Consider the following 22,950-nt stretch of genomic DNA (forward strand, 5'->3'; position numbering starts at 1 on the left):
CGACTTGGCTAAGGTTGTGCAGGGCTCCCAGGAGAGCTGGGGCAAGAACCAAGGGCTCCTCGGCAGCCAACACTAAGAATTAAATTGAGGCCCAGCCCTAAAGTTTGGTGATTCGGGCAGGAGCAAAGGTATCCAGTAATACCGGGGTCAGCATTCCCACCGGGTGGCCTAAATGCCGGCTCCTGTTTTCGGGATGACGAGCCCGCGGAGAAGGTGGCTTAATGAGAGGCCGCAGGAGGGTGGGTGCCGGCACGTCGCTAAACTCCGCCTGCAATGCTTCGGGTTGGCTGCCAGCCAGGGCACGGTTCCGAGCCGGCCGGGGCTGACTCCGGGAGGAGCGAACAGAAAACAACCTGGCTCCAGAAAGACAATTAACAAAGGCTGGAGACCAGCCACCCCCTCGCGGCGCACGCACGCAGGCAGCTGCGTGGGCATAGCCGCGCCCGCCAGCGCCCTCGGTGGGCACAGCCACCCGGAGCGGCGCGGGTGCCGGGAACTGGGCGACGCACCCCTCCTGCCCCGGCTGCGCTGTTGCCCCGGCGGCCGACCTCCGTGCGTGAGCGCCGGCAGGCACCTTGCGCGCGCGGGTGAGTCTGCCGGGCGATTGGGGCCTGGTCAAGCAGGATGGGGCTGGAGAGGGGTGCAGGAAACAGCTGCTGGGAAGATCAGAAAAGGGAGGTGGGACAGAGAAAGGCAGGATGCGACGACTTCCCGGGTCCCAACTTGCTTGGTAGCTAGCTTTGTGTCTTGAGCCTTATGGGAATGTAAGCCACCTGGTCCATATGGCCTACCCCAGTCGTTTTACAGGTGGGAAACTGAGGCCCGGGGAGGTAAGCCGGCCTGGAAAAACATTATTATTCTTTGTTCCTGTTTCTCTCTGCCTTCTTCCGTGCAGGACTTCAGACAGCTTTTAGAAAGAATGCATACATTATAACAATGGAAAAATACAAACAATGGTAAAGAATCCTTGCCAAGCAAAATATAATTATGAATAGACAGTCAAGGCCAGGAAAAAAAAGAACAGAAATCCGTGATCCATAGGTGAGGTGACTTGGCTAAGGTCCCTCAGAAAAGTCGTGCCAAAGCTGGGACTAGAAGTCAGAACGTCCGGCTTCTGAACGCCAGAAACTTACAGTGGGGAAGTGGACAGCCTGCCCAGGCACTGGTTCTTAACCTTCTGGGGGTCCCTGACCCCTTAGAGATCTATGTCCACTCCCCGCAGAAGGGTTCACACAAAGCCTTGTGCACAGTTTGAGATTTGACATGAATTCCTGCTGTAAGGAATGCCTGCAGGCTGGCACTCAGGCAGGGTGGTTTCAGAGCACTTTCTTTACTCCTTTGAAGGGAGGCAGCCGGTGGAGGAGTACCTGCTGTGCGTCCAGACAGCTAGCTGTGTGATCCAGGAAGCATAGTTTAACCTCTTCAAGGCCCAGTTTTATGTGTAGACTGGGGATGAGAGTGTCTGCTTCATCCTCCAGGTTATTGTCAGACTTAAAAATGAACATAAAGGCTAGTGCTTGACATAATATATGCTCAATAAAAGTGCTGACGATTATAGGGTGACTATAGTTTACAATAATCTATTGTATATTTCAAAATAGCTAGAGATAATAATTTGAATGGTTCTAGCATAAAGAAAAGACAAATATTTAAAGTGATGGAATGGATATCCCAAGTACGCTGATTTGATCTTTATAAATAAAGTATCACAGGTACCCTGAAACTATATACATCTATTATGCATTAATTAAAAAAAAAAGTGATGACACACAAAATCAAAGCTGTGGTAGTTAGGAAAGGGTGATGACCTGGAAGAAATTGGGCTGTATCTGAAATAAAATACAATTTAAAAAATTATAAACATGAAAAAATAAAGTCAGCCCTATTATGACTTACAGACCACACCACATACGTTCGTGATGGTATCCTAAATAAAGGTGCAGCAAGGTATTACCCTCAATATTTGACTCCAAGTCAAAAGCTGAAAGTAGAAACTACCAGATACTGTAACAAGGAGTGTTTACTGGGCTTCACTTGCCTCTTTCAAATGGGGTCAACACCCCATTTTTTTGTTGTTGTTTTTTGTTTTTTTGTTTTAGACGAAGTCTCGCTGTCTCCCAGGCTGGAGTGCAATGGCACGATCTTGGTTCACTGCAACCTCCGCCTCCCGGGTTCAAGCAATTCTCCTGCCTCAGCCTCCCGAGTAGCTGGGACTACAGGCACACGCCACTACACCCGGTTAATTTTTTGTATTTTAGTAGAGACGGGGTTTCACCGTGTTGCCCAGGCTGGTTGCAAACTCCTGAGCTCAGGCAATCGCCTACCTCAGCCTCCCAAAGTGGTGGGATTACAGGCGTGAGCCACCATGCCCGGCCTGTAGAGTTTGTTTTTAAATGAGAGGAAAGAGGACATAAACTGGGACCTGAGCAGCACCCACCCTTACTCAGCAATAGAGCCTCAGCTGAATTTCTGCCAGGGAATAGGAGTTGCTGGCAGTTGGCTCACATCCCTCTTGGATCAGCAGATTACTGTGGTAAACAGTGCCTTGGTTGATTCTGCCCTAGATCAAATAAATGGCTTTTTATTTAACTAATGAGGTAGGGAATGTGTTTTCATGTGCTGTAGCAGAAGCAAAATGGCATTTGTAGAGCTTGACTGTCCAAAGCCTATTGCTTGTTTATTGATAGGCTGAAGAATTTGTTTATTTGTTTGTTTATTTAGAGACAAGTTCTCCTCACTCTGTCGCCCAGGCTGAGTGCAGTGATGCAGTCACAACTCACTGCAGCCTCAGCTCACTGCAGCCTCAACCGCTCAGGTTCAAGCAATCCTCCTGCCTCAGCCTTCTGAGTAGCTGGGACTACAGGCATATGCCACCACACCTGGCTGATTTTTTACTTTTTGTAGACACAGGGTCTTGCTATATTGCCCACGCAGGTCATGAACTCCTGGATGCCAGTGTTCCTCCCACCTCAGCCTCCCAAAATGCTGGGATTACAGGCATGAGCCACTGTGCCCAGATAGTTTTATAATTCTAATAATTGTTATTATTTTCTTAATTCCCTAATACTGGAAGTCTCAAGAACTTTAAATCTATGGATCCAAACTTGTGATGACAGAGCCTGGTCAGGCTCACTTATCTATAAAAATAACTGTTTTAAAAAAAATACTGTGTTGTCTCCTTCCTCTTTTGGAAGACCTTTTTAGGCCTTCCAAATAGAGCTGGGGAAAAATGGCTAAGGACAAATAGCTTCTATTTGATTTGGGTTAAGACACATACCACCTGTCCTCTCCATGTATTTATAAAGGGGAGTTTTTCCTCCAGGAAAGAGAGAGAGAATGTGTATGTCTGTCTGCATATGGGAGAGGGGATGTCTGTTGCTCTCTTTCTGCCTCACTTCCAATCATTTATTTATCAACACAGAGAAGTCCTTTTCTGTAAGCACAGTGACTTGGAAAATTCCTTCCCTTTTTGGCTCTGTGGCTCTATTTTGTTTCACAGTAGTTTCTAAAATATTAAGATTTTTTTTAAAATTTTGACTGTGAACTCTTCTTTATATTTTTCTTTTCTTTTTCTTTTTTTTTCTTTTTTTTTTTGAGATGGAGTTTCGCTCTGTCGCCCAGGCTGGAGTGCAATGGTATGATCTCTGCTCACAATAACCTCCACCTCCTGGGTTCAAATGATTCTCCTGCCTCAGCCTCCTGAGTAGCTGGGATTGTAGCTAGGATTACATGTCCATGTGCCACCACTTCTGGCTAATTTTTGTATTTTTAGTAGAGACAGGATTTCACCATGTTGGCCAGGCTGGTCTTGAACTCCTGACCTCAGATGATCTGCCTGCCTTGGCCTCCCAAAGTGCTAGGATTACAGGCATGAGCCACCATGCCTGGCCTTCTTTATATGTTTCCATGTTGTTTATCTAGTTATATAATGAGCAAGAGCCTCTTTCATTATTTAAACAATTTTTCTAAATGTTGTCCAAAGAATATATATGGGTGGCAAATAACCACTTGAAAAGATACTCAAGATCATTACTCATTAGGGAAATGCACATTAAAACCACAGTGAAATATCACTTCATAACTATTAGGATGGCTAAAATGAAAATATTGGCTCTACCAAATGTTGACCAGAAGGTAGAGGAACTGGAACTCTTATATACCATTGGTTGCAATGTAAAATGGTACAACCACTTTCAAAAAGATCTCAGTTAAATACACACTTAACTTATAAAGTTAAATATACATTTACCATGTTATCCAGAAACTTCACTCCTAGGTCCAGCTTTATTGTAATAGTGAAACAGGAAACAAACAGTTGTTTATTTAGTGTATGAAGAGACAAATTGTGGTATATCCATATAACGGAATTCTGCTAAGCAATGGAAAGTAATGATGTATTGATACATGCTTCCATATGAATGGATCTCAAAATAATTTTTCTGAAAGAAAGCCCCAGGCAAAAAACACTACATAGTGCATACTGTATTATTTATTTATTTATTTAGAGACGGAGTCTTGCTCTGTTGCCCAGGCTGGAGTGCAGTGGTGTGATCTCGGCTCACTGCAACCTCCGCCTCCTGGGTTCTAGCGAGTCTCCTGCCTCAGCCTCCCAAGTAGCTGGGATTACAGGTGTGTGCCACCATGCCCGACTAATTTTTTGTAATTTTAGTAGAGATGGGGTTTCACCTTGCTGGCCAGGCTGGTCTCGAACTCCTGACCTAATGATCTGCCAGCCTTGGTCTCCCAAAGTGCCCAGCTAATTTTTGTATTTTTAGTAGAGACAGGGTTTCACCATGTTGGCCAGGCTGGTCTCGAACTCCTGACCTCAAGTGATCCACCTGCCTTGGCCTTCCAAAGTGCTGGGATTACAAGTGTGAGCCACTGTGCCTGGCCTGTATTTTTCTTTTTATATAAAATTCAAAGGGAGTTGCTATTCCATACCTGACCTCAAACTTTCTGGTGGCTTCCAAGAAGAACCAAGAGTTGTGTATGATCATATCAGTCTAACTCCAGTTGCAACAATGTCATTGACAATTTGATCTTTATTCTGCCAGTGTTTGCCCATGTCTTTCATTCATTAATTCAATTAATTGAGCACCAACTATATGATAGATCTGGAGTAAACACTAGGTAATGCACTGATGAATAATAGGCACATGATCCCTGCCCTCATGGAGTTTACATTATTTTGAATGAAACTCTGAGTAATACAACAAATAGAATAAACAAAATTATCACGGGAAAGGAGTGGTTCTTCTGAAGGGTGATGGACTTCAGGGATAGACTTGTCTGGGTTTCAAGCAGAGAAGTAAAGTGACGAATTTTATGTTTTTTTGTTTTTTGTTTTTGTTTTTGAGATGGAGTCTTGCTCTGTTGCTCAGGTTGTGCAGTGGCGCAATCTCAGTTCACTGCAACTTCCGCCTCCCAGGTTCCAGTGATTCTCCTGCCTCAGCCTCCCGAGCTGGGACTATAGGCATGCACCACCATGCCTGGCTAATTTTTCTTTTAATTTTCATTAGAGATGAGTTTTCGCCATGTTGGCCAGGCTGGTGTCGAACTCCTGACTTCAGGTGATCCACCTGCCTCGGCCTCCCAATGTGCCCGGATTACAGGTGTGATCCACCATGCCCAGCCCAATTTTATGTTTTTGAAAGACCACTCCACTCTGATGCTGTGTATCCAGTCAGGAAGCTGTTGTACCAGTCCAGGAGAAAGGTGGTGGAGGTTTAGACCCAGACAGTCTCAGAGTTGGAAAGCACAAATTAGTAGATATCTTTAATAAAACAAAACAGAGCCCAGAGGTGGACACTACACTGATCAACACTCTTTGAATTTAGTAGTTTTATCACTTTTTAGTCCTTATTACTGTCCTGTCTCTGCCCTCTACACCGGCCTCCACCACTGCCTCTTATTCCATACATGTAGGTATGTCACAAGAGACTGACAACACCTTCCTGGTCCAGATACACTGGACTACAGCATTCCTTTGACCTACTGATCTAGTTCACTGTCAGTAACAGTATGCGGAAACTCTGGCATGACCAGTTTTTATTAAATTAGCCTATGCTGACTCCAGATGATCTCTGTTTCCCTTTCTAAGGGCTAATGAACTATTTGTTTTAATCAAGTGGCAGAAATCCAGCTCAGAGTGGCTTAGGCAAAAGGGAGATGAGGAATAAAAATGTATTAGCTCATATGAAAAAGGGAATCAGTCTCTATCATGGCTGAAATGAGTCATGCCATCATTTCAGTCTCTCAGTCTCTCAGTTCTATTTCTATGGTATTAGTCTTATTCTCAGTAAGGCTCTGATATATAGTTCTTCTTATTATTATGATTAGCTGTTCATGGCACCTGCTTAAATATTATGCATCTAGATCGGCCACGTGTCTTTAGACAACTTCATACATCTGATCAATGGTAATGCTACCCTTTCCAACTTAACAATAATAGAAGCAAAAAACCACGGCTACTATAATTGAGAGTTTACCATGTACCAGGCATTCTATTAAATATTTTACTTGGATTATCTTAAGAAATCTTATAACAACCCTGTAAGAAAAGTTATATAAATATCCTAGGAAAGCCAGCTAATGGATTGCAGAATCAGCATTTGAAATGAGGTTTTCTGGCTCCAGGGCCTGGGCTCCTAACCTTCACCATACCTCTCACAATCAATCTTTAGGGCTAAGAAGAGGAAAGCACTGCCACCAAATAGTGTGCCTCTCTCTTACTTTTTCTGAACATCAGTCTTAAAATATGCTTGGTAGTGATAGTAGGGATGGGACTTTGGAAGTTATTCTTATAATTTTGTTGATTCCAGCTCTTTTGGGGGTTTTAGAGTTCTGGAAGCTCTTTGTACAGGATCCTCCCTTCCGACTATGGTGTCTATCTTTATAAACCAGGCTTAGTAGCCAGGGTCCCTATGAGAACATTCTTGTTTCTTTTAGGTGTTCCCTCCCCTCCCTTTATTCTTTTTGTTTTGGAGACAAAGTCTCACCCTGTCGCCCAAGCTGAAGTGCAGTGGCATGATCTCAGCTCACTGCAACCTCCGCCTCCTGGGTTCAAGCGATTCTCCTGCCTCAGCCTCCTGAATAGCTGGGATTATAGGCGTGTGCCACCACGCCCGGTTAATTTTGTTGTGTTGTTAGTAGAGACAGGGTTTCACCATGTTGGTCAGGCTGGTCCCGAACTCCTGACCCTGTGATCCGCCCACCTTGGCCTCCCGAAGTGCTGGGATTACAGGTGTGAGCCACCGTGCCCGGCCTTTTTTGTTTGTTTGTTTTTTGAGACAGAATCTTGCTCTCTCACCCAGGCTGGAGTGCAGTGGCATGATCTCAGCTCACAGCAACCTCTGCCTCCAAGGTTCAAGCAATTTTTGTGTCTCAGCCACCCAAGTAGCTGAGATTACAGGTGTGTGCTACCACGCCTGGCTAAGTTTTTGTATTTTTTAGCAGAGATGGGGTTTTGCCATGTTGACCAGGCTGGTCTCAAACTCCTGGCCTCATGTGATCTGCCCGCCTGACCTTCCAAAGTGCTGAGATTATGGGCATGAGCCACCATGCCCGGCCCCTTTATTCTTCAACGGGATCCTTTGCTCTCATGATGTCTGAACTTCACCTTTGACAGTTTTCTATGAACCGTTCCTGGAGTCTGAGACCAGATTGTTTTCCTTTTTCCCCCCTTCCTTAAATGTTTAAATTGGCTCCTCCTGGGAGTAAGAAAGGGAAAGAAAAAAAAATTAAAAAAATAAAATAAAATGGCTCCCCTTTAAAGCCTTGGTGGGCAGCTAGCTGATGGATCCTCAACTTTCCCTGCCCTGACATTTCATCTTCTGAAAGAACTTTCAAATGATAGTTTCACTTTCCCCAGGGATCTGCTTAGTTCCATTTTTCCATTCAGTTCCTCCAATTGGTCAAAACTAGGCCAGGCTCAGTGGCTCATGCCTGTTATCCCAGTGCACTGGGAGGCCAAGATGAGAGGATCACTTGAGGCCAGGAGTTAGAGACCAGCCTCGGAAACAAGTGAGACCCTGTCTCTACAAAAAGTTAGAAAATTAGCTGGGTATGGTGGCACATGTCTGTAGTCCCAGCTATGTGGGAGGATTGCTTGAGCCCAGGATTGCATCCCTGTACTCCAGCCCTGGGTGACAGAGTGAGATCCCGTCTCTTAAAAAAAAAAAAAAAAAGATTTGGAGTATTGTTTCCTCTTGTTACTTCTTCTCTCTTGAAAGGGATTAAATAATCAGGATGTCCATATCATTTTTTAAAAGTTTTATTATGTTTTTAATTGACACATAATGTTTTATTAATTAATTAATTTATTTATAAGACAGGGTCTCACTCTGTTGTCCAGGCTGGAGTGCAGTGGCATGATCACTGCTCACTGTAGCCTCAACTTCCGGAGTTCAAGCAATCTTCCCACCTCAGCATTCCAAGTAGCTGGGACTACAGGCATGCACCATCATGCCTGGCTAATTTTTTGTTTTGTTTTGTTTTTGAAACAGAGTTTCCCTCTTGTTGCCCAGGCTGGAGTGCAGTGGCAAGATCTCAGCTCGCTGCAACCTCTGCCTCCCAGGTTCAAATGATTCTCCTGCTTCAGCCTCTCGAGTAGCTGGGATTACAGGTACCCGCCATCACGCCTGACTAATTTCTGTATTTTTAGTAGAGATGGGGTTTCACCATGTTGGCCAGGCTGGTCTTGAATTCCTGACCTCAGGTGATCCTCCCGTCTTGGCCTCCCAAAGTGCTGGGATTACAGTTGTGAGCCACCATGCCTGGCTGCCTGGCTAATTTAATTTTTTTTTTTTTTTTTTAATAGAGATGGGGTCTCACTGTGTTTCCCAGGCTGGTCTCCACCTCCTGAGCTCAAGCAATCCTCCCACCTTAGCCTCACAAAGTGTTGGGATTACAGGCATGATTCACTATGCCCAACCTGCATCATGTTTTAATTTAAATAGTTCCTCTGCTTTTAGTGGAGTGAAACCTGGAACAAATGACCAGATATTTTAAATACCTTATCCTAATTGTAGACCCACTTTTTCCTGATCTTTGTATTTCTGGAATCCTGCAAAATGCTTGGCATGTAGTAGCTGCTCCAAATACTTGTTGAATGAATGTGGGAATGCCCAAATCCCTCTGTGCCAGTGTGAAAAGAAGAGAAGAGAGAGAAGAGAATTAACTCAGTTTTATTCTATTCTAGAATCAGAAGCAGTAGCTTGCTGCAGAAGCATTAACTGCAGATCATTCAACTTTTTTTTTTTTTTTTGAGATGGAGTCTCACTCTGTTGCCCAGGCGGGAGTGCAGTGGCACAATCTTGGCTCACAGCAACCTCTGCCTCCTGGGTTCAAGTAATTCACCTACCTCAGCCTCCTGAGTAGCTGGGATTACAGGTGCACACCACCATGCCTGGCTAATTTTTGTATTTTTAGTAGAGAAGAGGTTTCACTGTGTTGGTCAGGCTGGTCTCGAACTCCTGACCTCGTGATCCACCCACCTTGGCCTCCCAAAGTGTTGGGATTACAGGTGTGAGCCACCACGTCTGGCCTGGCTATTTTATTCTTTTTTTTTTTTTTTTTTTTGAGACAGAGTTTCGCTCTTCTTGCCCAGGCTGGAGAGCAGTGGTGTGATCTTGGCTCTTGGCTTACTGCAACCTCTGCCTCCCAGGCGGAGAATGGCTGCCACCTCAGACTCCAGAGTAGCTGGGACTACAGATGTGCGCCACCACACCCGGCTAATTTTTTTGTATTTTATACAGAGATGGGGTTTCACCATGTTGCCCACTGTGGTCTCAAACTCCTGAGCTAAAGTGATCCTCCCGCCTCGTCCTCCCAAAGTTCTGGGATTATAGGTGTGTTCTGTAATTTAATTGAGGTGGTGGCTACACAAATCTACACGTAATAAAATGGAATAGAACAATCAAACACAAACATGTATTACACCAATGCCCATTTCCTGGTTTTGATGTTGTGCTATATTTAAATAAGATGTAACCACTGGGGAAACATGAGTGAATAGTACAGAGGACCTCTTTTAGTTCTTTTTTTCTTTTTTGAGACAGAGTCTCTCTCTGATGCCCAGGCTGCAGTGGCACAATCATGGCCACGCCGTGCATGGCTCTCTGTGGTCTCAACCTCCTGGGCTCAAAACAATCCTCCTGCCTCAGCCTCCTGAGGAGCTAGGACTTTTGTCTTCCATCTCAAAAAAAAAAAAAAAAAAGTTGAATGTTCTAGAGTTAATACTTCTGCAGCAAGCTATTGCTTCTGCCCAGGCTGGTGTCAGACTCTTGAGCTCAGTCAATCCACCCACCTCGGCCTCCTAAAGTTTGAGGATTACAGGCGTGAGCCACTGTGCTCGGCCAGCCTTTGTCTTTTTTTAAGAGATGAGGTCTCTCTCTATTGCCCAGGCTGGAGTGCAGTAGTGCCCTCATAGCTCACTGCAGCCTTGAACTCCTGGACTCATGTGATCCTCCCTCCTCAGCTTCCTGAGTAGCTGGGATGATAGGTGTGAGACTGTTTGCCTGGCTTCTCCCAGGCTTTTAAGCTGCTTTGTCCTGAGAGTATTGCAAAGATAGTGAGTAACTTAAGCTATACAGACAGCTGCCGACTTATGATGATTCGACTTTATGAATTTTTGACTGTAAGATGGTGCAAAAATGATACACATTCAGTAGAAACCATACTTTGAGTACCCATACAACTATTCTATTTTTCACTTTCGATACTGTATTCAATTAATTACTCTAGATATTGAACACTTTGTTAAAAAACAGATTTTTGTATTAGATAATTTTGGGCAATTGTAGGCTAATGTAAGTGTTCTAAGCACGTTTGAAGTAATCTAGGCTAAGCTATGATGTTCACTAGGTGTCAGGTATATTTCATACATTTTTTATTTATACATTTTTCAACTTATAATCGGTTTATCAGGACATAACCTCATTGTAAGTCGAAGAGCATCTGTATAATATTTTGCTTTTACATTTTTATTTTGAAATAATTATACATCAAGGTGAGGTTGCAACAATAGCAAAGGGAGGTCCTCTGTACTGTTCACCCATGTTTCCCCAATGGTTACATCTTATTTAAATATAGCACAACATCAAAACCAGGAAATGGGCATTGGTACAATATATGTGTTTGTGTTTGATTGTTCTATTCCATTTTATCATGTGTAGATTTGTGTAGTCACCACCTCAATTAAATTACGGAATATTCTGTTGTAGGCAATAACACCGTCACCACAAAGTTCTCTCTGTTACTGTTCTTTTATACTCACACCCACCTGCTGTCCATCCCCATCTCTAACCAGGCAGCCACAAATCTGTTCTCTAGCTCTACAATTTTCTCTGTTATTAAATGGAATCACACAGTATGTGACCTTTAAAGATTGGCTTTTTTTCACATAGCATCATGCCCTTGAGAGCCATCCAAGTTGTTGCTGTATCAACAGTTCGTTCCTTTTCATTTCTGAGTATTCAGTGGCATGGATGTACCACTGTTTGTTTAACCATCATCTATTAAAGGAAATTTTGGTCGTTTTCAGTTTTTGAATATTACAAATAAAGCTTCTGTGAACACTTATGTAGAGGTTTTTGTACATAAGTTCTCTTACTGTGGGATGTCCAGACATGCAATTGCTGAGTTATACAGAAAGTGTATGTTTTATTTTTGAAGAAACTGACAAACTATTTTCCAGAGTGGCTGTACCATTTTACATTTTCTTGGTTTTTTTTGGTTTGTTTGTTTTTGTTTTTGTTTGAGATGGAGTCTCGCTCTGTTGTCCAGGCTGGAGTGCAGTGGCACGATCTTGGCTCATCACAACCTCCGTCTCCTGGGTTCAAGCAATTCTCCTGTCTCAGCCTCCTGAGTAGCTGGGATTACAGGCGCCCACCACCACGCCTGGCTAATTTTTATATTTTTAGTAGAGACGGGGTTTTGCCATGTTGGTCAGGCTGGTCTTGAACTCCTGACCACAGGTGATCCACCCGCCTCAGCCTTCCAAAGTGCTGAGATTACAGGTGTAAGCCACTGTACCCAGGCATTTTACATTTTCACTAGCAGTGTATGAGAGATCCAGTTTCTCCACATTCCTGCCAGCATTTGATATTCTATAATATTGTTTTGGTAGCAGCTTTACTGAGCTATAATTCACATCATATGGTTTGCCCATTTAAAGTGTACAAATCAATGGTTTCTAGTATATTCACAGACTTGTGCAACCAACACCACAGTTTAGAACATTTTCATCATTTTCCCAGAAAACCTTGCATTCTTCAGCTCCAAACTCCAATTCTCCATCCCCTCAGCCTTAGGCAATTGCCAATCTTTCTGTTTCTATCTGTTTCTGTAGATTTGCTTATTCTGGTCATTTCATATAAATGCAATAATAAAATATGTGGCCCTTTGTGATTGCCTTTTTTCACTAAGCATAATGTTTTTAAGATTCATTCATGTTGTAGGACATATCAATACAGTTGATCCTTGAACAACATGGGGGTTGGGGCACCAACCTGTGCCAGGGAAAATCCACTTATAACTTCTGACTCACCAAAAACTTAACTACTGATGGCCCACTGTTCACTGGAAGCCTTACTGATAACATAAATAGTTGATTAACACATATTTTGTATGTTATATGTATTATATACTGTATTCTTAAAGTAAGCTAGAGAAAAGAAAACATTATTTAATAAACCATGGAGAAGAGAAAAAATGTTTACTATTCGCTAAGTGGAAGTGGATCATCATAAAGGTCTTCATCCTTGTGGTCTTTGTGTTGAGTAGGCTGAGGAGGAGGAGGGGTTGCCCTTGCTGTCTCAGGGGTGGCAGAGGCGGAAGAAATTCTGTGTATAAGTGGACCCATGCAGTCAAACCCATGCTGTTCAAGGGTCAATTGTACTTCATTTCTTTTATTGCTGAATAGTGTAGATATTTTTCCTTTAAACAATTATTAGTTTATTTTTCATGCTATTTTAAATGGATATATAATAGTTGGGGAGTATATGTGATATTTTGATACCTGTATACAATGTGTAATGATCAAATAAGGGCATGATGTTTTTAAAGAAATAACAATGAGGTTTTTTCCATTACACAGGCTATAATCTAAGGGATAACACATGCTGCTACAGAGAGGTTTTTGCCTGCTAGGAGGTCTACATTGCAATTAACCTAAGTGCAAATTAATGCTGTTTTAAGTCTTTAGTAGTTCTCTGTAAAGTATTTCTCATGATTTTATTTATTTAGCAACAGTTTTGAGTTGTGGAACCTGAATAGCTTTCCTGAAATTCTATGGGGATCTTTCTAGAGAAGCTGTGCACAGGTAGTGAATGTTGCCATTCAGGCCAGGGACAAATCAGCAGATCACGGGGTGTGTTCAGGAGCTAGAATACAGCTATGCATCAGACAGATTTGTTTCAGGATCTTTCTGGGCCTTTGCCCTCTGTACATCCCTGCCCTCCCCAAACACCCATTTATGTACTCTCCGATCTATGGAACAATGCTTTCGGCCTAAGAAACTTCAACAACTACTAATACATCCATAAGAACCATTTATGTAGCAAATAGTATTAATCATTGGCGTGGTGAGGCACACGGGAGGATACAAGATGAATAGGTGCTCATCTTGCCTCCAAGAGCTTAGTGTCTAGCCAGGAAAACGAGCACCCTGAGCACAAGGTTACATGGGATCTGTGCCATTTTAAATATTATGAAGTATTTTAACCATCCAGAAAATAACAAAGCACAAAATAACAAATACCCACCTACTTACCTCCTAGCTTTGTTTAACTTTAACATTTTTGCCATGTATCCTTTGTACTTTTTTAAACAAATAAAGTATCTCAGCTACTCAGCAATAAAAAGGAAGGAACTATAACTATTGATACCCACAATATACATGAATCTCCAGGGAATTATGCTGATTGAATAAAGCCAATCCTAAAAGATTACATACTGTGTGATTCCATTTACATGAATTTCGGGAAAGGACACAAATATAGAAATGGAAAACAGGTTCGTGGTTGCCAAGGATTAGGATAGGATGGGGACTGGAGCGAATTAGGTGAAAAGGCAACATGAGGGATGTTGTGTAACAATTGTGTATCTTACTGTGTCCATGTTTCTTTTGTTGTTGTTTTTGTTTGTTTGTTTGTTTGTTTTTGAGACAGGGTCTCGCTCTGTCACCCAAGCTAGAGTGCAGTGGTGCAATCTTGGCTTACTGCAACTTCCATCTCCTGGGCTCAAGCAATCCTCCTACCTTGGCCTCCTGAGTAGCTGGGACCACAGGCACGTACCATCATGCCTGACTAATTACAAAAAAATTTTTTTTTGTAGAGACGAAATCTCACTATGTTGCCCAGGCTGGTCTTGAACTCCTGGGCTCAAGCAAGCCTCTCGCCTTGGCCTCCCAAAGTTCTGGGATTACATACATGAGCCACTGTGCCCAGCCCTATTTGGTACTTGTAAAACATTATACAGGTCTCTATTTTCTGTCCTAGTGTCTTTCCTCTTTTTCTGTTTCTGTTTTGGCCCGTATCTGACTGGTTGGTTATCTGACACTCCTGGGGTCTACTCCTGCTCTTGTTGTTTCTGCTGGTACTCACTCACAGGGGCATTCTTATATTTTTTATTCTAAACTCATCTTCAGGACATGGTTATCTGTGGCCTAGGTTAAAGACGTGTCCTTCTGGAAACATTTTATTTTGTTGTGGCCACTCAGAATTCGGGATTTCTTTTTGTATAAATTTATCAGCTTTGGGCCACCTGGACCACATGTGTAGCATTGATTTGGACCTAAACCCAGTGAAGGCAGGTGTGTTGTTACAAATTTATGTTACAAAGGAGACCTTTTTTCCTCACCCAGAACCCAAGCCAGGATGAACTGTCTCTGTCATCTTCTGTGTGGATAGCTGCATTTTTTTTTTTTTTTCTCATCCACCATTTCACAGAAGTCCTTGTGGCTGGGGGGGCCCAGTTCTGTGAAGGAGCTTGTCTCCTGTTCCTACCTGGGCACTGATGCCCAAGTCTCTGGTTCACTGAGTTTCAAATACTGTCTTCCCTACCCACCCCTCTACTTTGGGCCACAGCTGCATCAGCTCAGCTGCTCCCCACCCTAGTTTTCAATTCCCTGTTTGAGGGCCCCAGTGATTTCTTTTTCCTCTCTTACAAGATCTGTCATGCAGTTAAAAAGTTTATTATAACTATCTAGCATTCCTAAATGTTTTGTAATAGGAAAGTTTTTCAGATCATCTTGTCCATGGTATTGCCCTTTACACTTTATTATTATTATTATTATTATTTTGCGATGGAGTCTTGCTCTGTCACCCAGGCTGGAGGGCAGTGGCACAATCTCATCTCACTGCAATCTCCACCTCCTGGGTTCAAGCGATTCTCTTACCTCAGACTCCTGAGTAGCGGGGATTACAGGTGTGCACCACCACACCCGGCTAATTTTTGTATTTTGAGTAGAGATGCAGTTTTACCACGTTGGCCAGGCTGGTCTCGAACTCCTGACCTCGGGTGATTTGCCCACCTTGGCCTCCCAAAGTGCTGGGATTACAGGCGTGAGCCACCGCACCCGGGCCGTTGATACTTTATAAGTTAGAGATAAAGGATTGTAGGAGTTTCAGAGAAGAAAAGTGCAGCTGGTGGGAGTGAGAAATGAGGGGAGGATCAAGAGTGGCCTTAGAGAAGTGAATGCTGGGGGATAGGAACACAGGAGGGGGCATGGCAAGTGCAAAAGCAGGAAACGCCAATGCAGGTATGGAGAAGAGCGCTCAACTCTCTTTCCACTGCAGTACAACCTGTGAAGAGGAAATGAAGTTAGAGCCTGGAGTGCAGTCTGTGAAGGGGAAATGAGGTTGGAATCAGATCACTGAGCAGCAGGAAGCTACTAAAGTCTTACAGCAGGGCACACCATGTTCACAAGCTTTGTTTCAGGGAGTTTAAACTGGAAACGTGTCCAGAAAGAATGGGTGTGATGGTGGCAGGAGAGCAGTGTGGATTAGGAAGGATGACTCTGGGGGCTGTGGAAATAGCCCAGGCGATGGGTAGTAAGGCCTAAATGGGGTAGCTGGTGGGATGGGGTGTAGGGGGACCACTGGGAGAGGGTGAAAGAGATTCAGCTGCACCAGATAAAGAAATCTAGGTCAAGAGCTGGATTGGAAATAGAAGAAAAGCCAGGCAAGCGTGTTGTCTGGGTCCTGGGAAATGAATTTAAAATGTCAAGAATTATCTATTTAAAAAAATTTTTTTTTGAAAGAGTCTTGCTCTGTTGCCCAGGCAGGAGTACAGTGGTGTGATCTTGGCTCACTGCAACCTCTGCTTCCCGGGTTCAAGTGATTCTTCTGCCTCAGCGTATCTGAGTAGCTGGGACTACAGGAGCCCGCCACCATGCCTGGCTAATTTTTGTATTTTTAGTAGAGACGGGGTTTCACCATGTTGGCCAGGCTGGTCTCGAACTCCTGACCTCAGGTGATCTGCCCACCTTGGCCTCCCAAAGTGCTGGGATTACAGGCATGAGCCACCACCTAAAATGTCAAGAGTTATCAGAGCTGTTACCTACCTTTCAATATTGTTCAGGTACTGCCTACAAATGCTAATAAACAGTTCATCTTGACTCTGTTTGCAGCTTAAGATGTTTTTAGGCCTCTTGATGAGTAATTGTCATTGAATTAGAGACAGCATGTCCCAATAGTTCTTCCTGGAAGTGAGTGGGGATGCTTTTGCTTTTCCCAGAAACTGCTGACATGGCCAAGCATGGAGCCGACGAGCCGTCCTCCAGGTCAGGAAGTCCGGATGGGGAAGGTAGGGCCTCTGAGGACAGATCGCTGCTTCATCAGAGGCTGGCTGTCCGGGAGCTCATCGACACTGAGGTCTCCTACTTGCACATGCTCCAGCTCTGTGCCTCTGACATCAGGAGCCGCCTCCAGCAGGTACTTGGGTGGGGTCACACACAACCTGTCTTTATAGGGGCAAATGTGGGTCCCAGCTTCTGAGATTTCCCATCCATTCCTGGGGCAAGCTTGATAGAAAGGAAGCGTGGTGGATGTGAAGTCTGACAGACCTGGATGTAAGCCCCAGTGCTTCTTTTCCTTGGCCGTGCAACCTCCAGCAAGGTCTTCCATGGCTTAGAGTCTTAGTGTATTCCTTGGCTAACTGGTGAGCGGAATAATCACCGGGAGACCTATGTGAGCTAATGAACAAGCCCTTTTCAAGTTTGGAACAGATTGCTTAAACTGACCTTTCTTCCTCTTCTTCTTCTTCTCCTTCTCCTCCTTCTCCTTCTCCTTCTCCTTCTCCTTCTCCTTCTCCTTCTCCTTCTTCTTCCTCTTCCTCTTCCTCCTCTTCTTCTTCTTCTTCCTCTTCCTCTTCTTCCTCTTCCTCTTCCTCTCTTCCTCCTCTTCCTCCTTTTCTTCTCCTTCTTCTCCTTCTCCTTCTCCTTCTCCTTCTTCTCCTTCTCCTTCTTCTCCTTCTCCTTCTTCTCCTTCCTCTTCTTTCTTCTTCCTCTTCTTTCTTCTTCCTATTCTTTCTTCTTCCTCTTCTTCTTCTTCCTCTTCTTCTTCTTTTTTTCCTGCTTCCCCTTCAAGGGTCTCTTTATTCGATCTGTAAAGTCACTGTCAGCAACTTGGCCTGGCCCTCTATGGCTTCCAACAAGGAAATGCTTAAAGGTCAGGAAACGCATTTGCTGCCTTTCCTAGTACCAAAAATTGACTACAACCTCTTTGGGCACCCTGAGATAAATCAATAGTATTTGCTTTTTCTTTACTTTTCTAACAGAATTCCAGACAAAAATAAATCTCTTTTATATATATATATATATATATATATATATATTTATATTTATATACACACATTCATATATAGAGAGATCCTCAACCAAGAAGAGGCAAAGGATCCAGTGTCCTCTGAGGTGCCCCTTGGCCTGGTGCAGGAAGGCCAGGAGGCACCAGCTGTCTTGGGAATCACCTTGAGATGTGCAGTGCTGAGCTGGTGTGGCATGGATGGGGGTCTGCAACAGCCCTCTCCCTCTAAGGAAGTTGGAGCTAGGACAAACCAGCGGAGCCCTCACTCAAGCTTTCCACACATCCTGAAATGTAAGCTGTGCCTGATGGAGCCTTGAAACTAAAACTCAAAGTCCAGATACAAAAGGATTCCCTGATAGGGCTCTAGGGGACTGACTCCTTAGGGAAGAGTTCCAAGAGCATCAAGTAGCAGGGGCTGGGGGAGCCAGCAGGGAGGACATACGCCTACAGCCCCCAGGCCCCCGAAGACAGGTGTCATGGACACAGAGGCCTGCTCATCCACAGGAGAGGGGTTGGGCTCTGTCCCCTCCGCAGGTCTCCAACCACAGCCCCTGCAGGCTCTCAGGCAGGGGAACCCAAAAGGCCAGGGCAAGATTTGGATCACCCAGAAAAGGCCAAGGCAAACTTTTTTTTTTTTTTTTTTTTTTAAGAGACAGGGTCTCACTACATTGCCCAGACTTGTCTCAAACTCCCAGGCTCAAGTGATCCTCCCATCTCTCCCTCCGAAGTCAGCCTCCTGATTAGCTAGGATTACAAGCACATGCCACCACACTGAGCCATGACCTGCATTCTAACTGTCTCATTTGCAGGGTGGTGACATGGAGAAATTATCACTGTTGAGAATTACTATTATAGTGCTTATTTTTTACATTTTCTTTTTCTGGTTTCAGAAATAATGCAGGCTCTTGCCTGCTACATTTCAAGCATCCCCTAGCATTTGAGCTCCATAAGAGCAAATATTTTGTTAAGTTGAGTATATCCCAGTCTTGACATATAAATAACAGACTTAAAATTAGTTTTTCTTCATTGAATGAAATACCAAAGTAGATAATGTAGAAAGTGAAGTACTTCTTTTATTTTACCCTCCAGAAATTGGGATTTTTCTCTATAGGCATTAAACAAGCAAATACAGTCATATGTCACTTAACACCAGGGATATGTTTTGAGAAATGCATTGTGAGGCAATTTCATCATGTGTGAACATCATAGAGTGCACTGATACAAACCTAGATGATACAGCCTACTACACACCTAGACTGGATGGTATAGCCTATTGCTCCTAGGCTATAAATGTGTTCAGCATGTCACTGTCCTGAATACTACAGGCAAATGCAGCACAATAGTATTTGTGTAACTAAACACAGAAAAGGTACAGTAAGAATATGATATTATTATCCTATGAGATCACCCTGGTATATGCAGTCCATCATTGATTAAAATGTTATTATGCAGTGCATGACTGTATATGTTGTTATTTATTTTAACAAAAACAAGAGCAGACTCTAGATATTGTTCTGCAGTTAGCTTTCCCACTTGAGTGTGTGTCCAGCACATCCTTCCATGTTTGTGCATTTATATAGATGTCCTGCATCTTTTTAAACAGTGGTATAGCCTGGTTAATAGGGGCCAGAGAATGCATCTTGAAGTCATGGCGGTAGGTGCCAAGTATGTCAGAGCTGGAAAGAAGTCTAACTTCTCACCCTTCAGTGACAGATGGGGAAACTGAGAAAAGCTAGCTGGCAGCAGACCTAGGCTAAAACCCCGCTTCAGCTTTCCTTCCACACTGAGTACTCCATCTGTTCCTCTCTTCTTGTAGAGTAATGAAAATACCTAATTTTTTTTTTTTTTTTTGAGATGGAGTCTTGATCTGTTGCCCAAGCTGGAGTGCAATGGCATGATCTCGGCTCACTGCAACCTCCGCCTCCCAGGTTCAAGCAATTCTCTACCTCAGCCTCCAGAGTAGCTGGGATTACAAGCGCCCACCACCACGCCAAGCTAATTTTTGTATTTTTAGTAGAGATGGGGTTTCACCATCTTGGCCAGGCTGGTCTTGAACTCCTGACCTCATGATCCACCCGCCTCAGCCCCCCAAAGTGCTGGGATTACAGGCGTGAGCCACCGCGCCCGGCCTGAAAATACCTAATTTATAACATTTCAAAATCCTTGCAAAATTCCACTGGGGCAGCCGATCTTCTCAAGAGTGATGGAAATGGTGTGAGTGTTCTGTCCTACTCTCAAAAGCCTGCAAATACATTTTATGGAACTCCCAACCACCTCCCATGTCTTCTTTGTTCCTTCCAGTTGCCGCAGGGAGATCTGGATGTCCTGTTCTCAAACATTGATGATATCATCAAAGTGAACAGCAGATTCCTCCATGATCTGCAGGAGACAGCCTCCAAGAAAGAGGAACAAGTGCAGCTAGTTGGTAAGCAAAAAACCTAAGGAGCTGTCAGCCTTAGATTCTCGTGGAATTGTTCTCAGCGAGTGGTCACTGCTTAACTGTCTCCAGAGTTCCAGAGAAATGCAGCTCAATGACAGCCTGTTTTGGGGATCTCCAAAACACAACATATCAGAGCCAGCAGGGCCCTCAAATAACGACTAGTCCAGTCCCATTGCTTTACAGAGACTGAGCCCCAGAGACAGAGAGGAACATGCTTACAGTCACACAATTGTTAGTGATGCAGCTAAATCTTTAGTCTGTGTGTCTTCCACATTCATTCATCCAACAGTTATTTAATGAGCATGTGCAGTGTGCAGGCACAGCATCAACAAGAGAGTCTGAGCTTCTATTCTCATGAGGTTGACAAGTTAGTGACAGAGACAGAAGATAAACAGACAACAGAATTGTAGGTAATAATTTGTAATTTGAAGGAAATAAATAGTCGTGGTAACTTCTGGGTGTGAGGGAAGGCCTCTGGAGGAGGGAACATGTGAGCTGAGATCTGAGTGTCAGGAAGGAGCTAGCCTTGAGAATATCTGAAGGGAGAGTAGAGAGCATAGTTGTGCAAAGGCCCTGAGGCAAGGATGAGTCCAGAATGTTTAAAGGACAGACAGAAGGTTGATGTGGCTCCAGGGAAATTAGTGAGGAGAGACTGTTAGGGGATAAAATAGAAGATGCACGCAAGGACCAGATCATGCACAGCTTTGTAGGTCGTGGTAAGGAGTTTGGAGTTTATTCTAACTGTGATGGGGAGCCATTGGACGGTTTTGAGTGGGGAAGTGACACGGTTTGATTTATGTTTTTCTTTTCTTTTTTCTTTTTTCTTTTTTTTTTTGAGACAGAGTCTTGCTCTGTCGCCCAGGCTGGAGTGCAGCGACATGATCTCGGCTCACTGCAACCTCTGCCTCCCTGGTTCAAGCAATTCTCCTGACTCAGCCTCCCGAGTAGCTGAGACTACAGGCGTGCACCACCACGCCTGGCTACTTTTTGTATTTTTAGTAGAGACAGGGTTTCACCATATTGGTCAGGCTGGTCTTGAACTCATGACCTCTTGATCCACCTGCCTTGGCCTCCCAAAGTGCTGGGATTACAGGCATGAGCCACCGTGCCCAGCTGATTCATGTTTTTCAAAGATCTCTTTGGCTGTTGTGGACAATGGATTATGAGGGAGTGGTGAGAGTGGAAGCAGCAAGACCTGTAGGGGGCTTTACTGTGGCCCACATGAGAAATGAGGATAGTCTCCTTTGGTTTAATATTATTTTTTGAGATGGGATCTCACTCTGTTGCCCAGGCTAGAGTACAATGGAGCAATCACAGCTCACTGCAGCCTCCACCTTCCAGCCTCAAGGATCCTCCTGCCTCAGCCTCCTGGGGAGGATAGTCTTCTTATTCTGAAATGGTTAGGATGACCACAGCAGAAAGAAAGGAGGAGTGGGTCCAAACCTCATACCTGTCTCCTTCTGTCTCATCCCATCTGCTGCCGGGATTCCCATGGTGAGGGGTTTCCTAGTGGAGTCAGGAGATATAGGTGAATGGGTGGGTGCCAGATTCACTACAGTGGCAGAAAGGAGGAGGAGATGAAGGTATCCAGTGCTGTGGCCACCCAAGTCCCCCTGGCTTTCCCACCACCAATCTTCTAAACTTTCCTGGACATAAATGATGAAGATGGGGATTAAAAACAACAAATACGCAAAAAAAGTTTTACTTTTTTTTGGAGATGGAGTCTCGCTCTGTCGCCCAGGCTGGAGTGCAATGGCATGATCTGGGCTCGTTGCAACCTCTGCCTCCCAGGTTCAAGCGCTTCTCCTGCCTCAGCCTCCTGAGTAGCTGGGCTTACAGGCGCCTGCCACCACACCCGGTTAATTTTTGTATTTTTAGTAGAGATAGGGTTTCATCATGTTAGCCAGGCTGGTCTCGAGCTCCTGACCTCAGGTGATCCGCCCGCCTCGGCCTCCCAAAGTGCTGGGATTACAGGTGTGAGCCAGTATGCCTGGCCTAAATACACAAACAAATCTTAAAAACCTACTTTCTGAGTGTTTACAAAATGCTAAGCACTGTTCTTATGTACATATATTAATTCACTTCATCTCAAAATAACCCTGAAATGTAGCTACCATTATCTCATTTTACAGTTGAGGAATCTTTGGCACAGAGAGAGGCAATAACCTGCTTAGTCACGCAGCTAGGGGCAGAGCCAGGATTTGAATGCAGGTAGCTGGCCCTGAGAGTCAGAGCTCTCAACTGCTACACTGAATTGCTTCTGCATGGTAGAAGGTGAGACTAAAGCCTGTGTATTGTGTGTTTATCATTCCTTTGAAAATATAGTTCTTTACTAAAATAGCAATGTGAGTTACTATTCCCTATAAATGATAAAGAATGCAAAATTAAAGAACAAGATTTTAAAAAGTACCTGTAGGCCAGCTATGGTGACTCATCCCTATAATCCCAGCACTTTGGGAAGCTAAGGTGGGCGAATTACCTGAGGTCAAGAGTTCGAGACCACCCTGGTCAACATGTTGAAACCCTGTCTCTACTAAAAATACAAAAATTAGCCAGGTGTGGTGGCACACACTTGTAATCCCAGCTATGCGGGAGGCTGAGGCACGAGAATCGCTTGAACCCGAGAGGCGGAGGTTGCAGGGAGCTGAGATCGTGCCAGTGCACTCCAGCCTGGGTGACAGAGTGAGACTCTGTCTCAAAAATAAA

At 44.1% G+C, this 22,950-nt stretch overlaps 1 protein-coding gene across 2 annotated transcripts in view; it reads left to right on the forward strand.

Annotated features, from left to right (window-relative positions):
• The first annotated feature begins 268 nt into the window (after positions 1 to 268).
• The window catches only part of ARHGEF37 (Rho guanine nucleotide exchange factor 37), a 53,674-nt gene continuing 30,992 nt past the window's right edge, over positions 269 to 22,950 (forward strand). Inside the window, exons 1-4 of one of the 2 annotated variants that reach the window (XM_054556051.2) lie at positions 269 to 587; positions 8,505 to 8,623; positions 16,738 to 16,934; positions 20,106 to 20,229. In XM_054556051.2, the coding sequence (XP_054412026.2) occupies positions 16,749 to 16,934; positions 20,106 to 20,229 (310 nt within the window). In that variant the 5' untranslated portion in view covers positions 269 to 587; positions 8,505 to 8,623; positions 16,738 to 16,748. The remainder of the gene's footprint in view (positions 588 to 8,504; positions 8,624 to 16,737; positions 16,935 to 20,105; positions 20,230 to 22,950) is intronic. The other variant, XM_002816068.5, reaches the window with a different exon arrangement.

Source organism: Pongo abelii, chromosome 4, assembly GCF_028885655.2.
Source record: "Pongo abelii isolate AG06213 chromosome 4, NHGRI_mPonAbe1-v2.0_pri, whole genome shotgun sequence".
Taxonomy (NCBI): Eukaryota; Metazoa; Chordata; class Mammalia; order Primates; family Hominidae; genus Pongo; species Pongo abelii.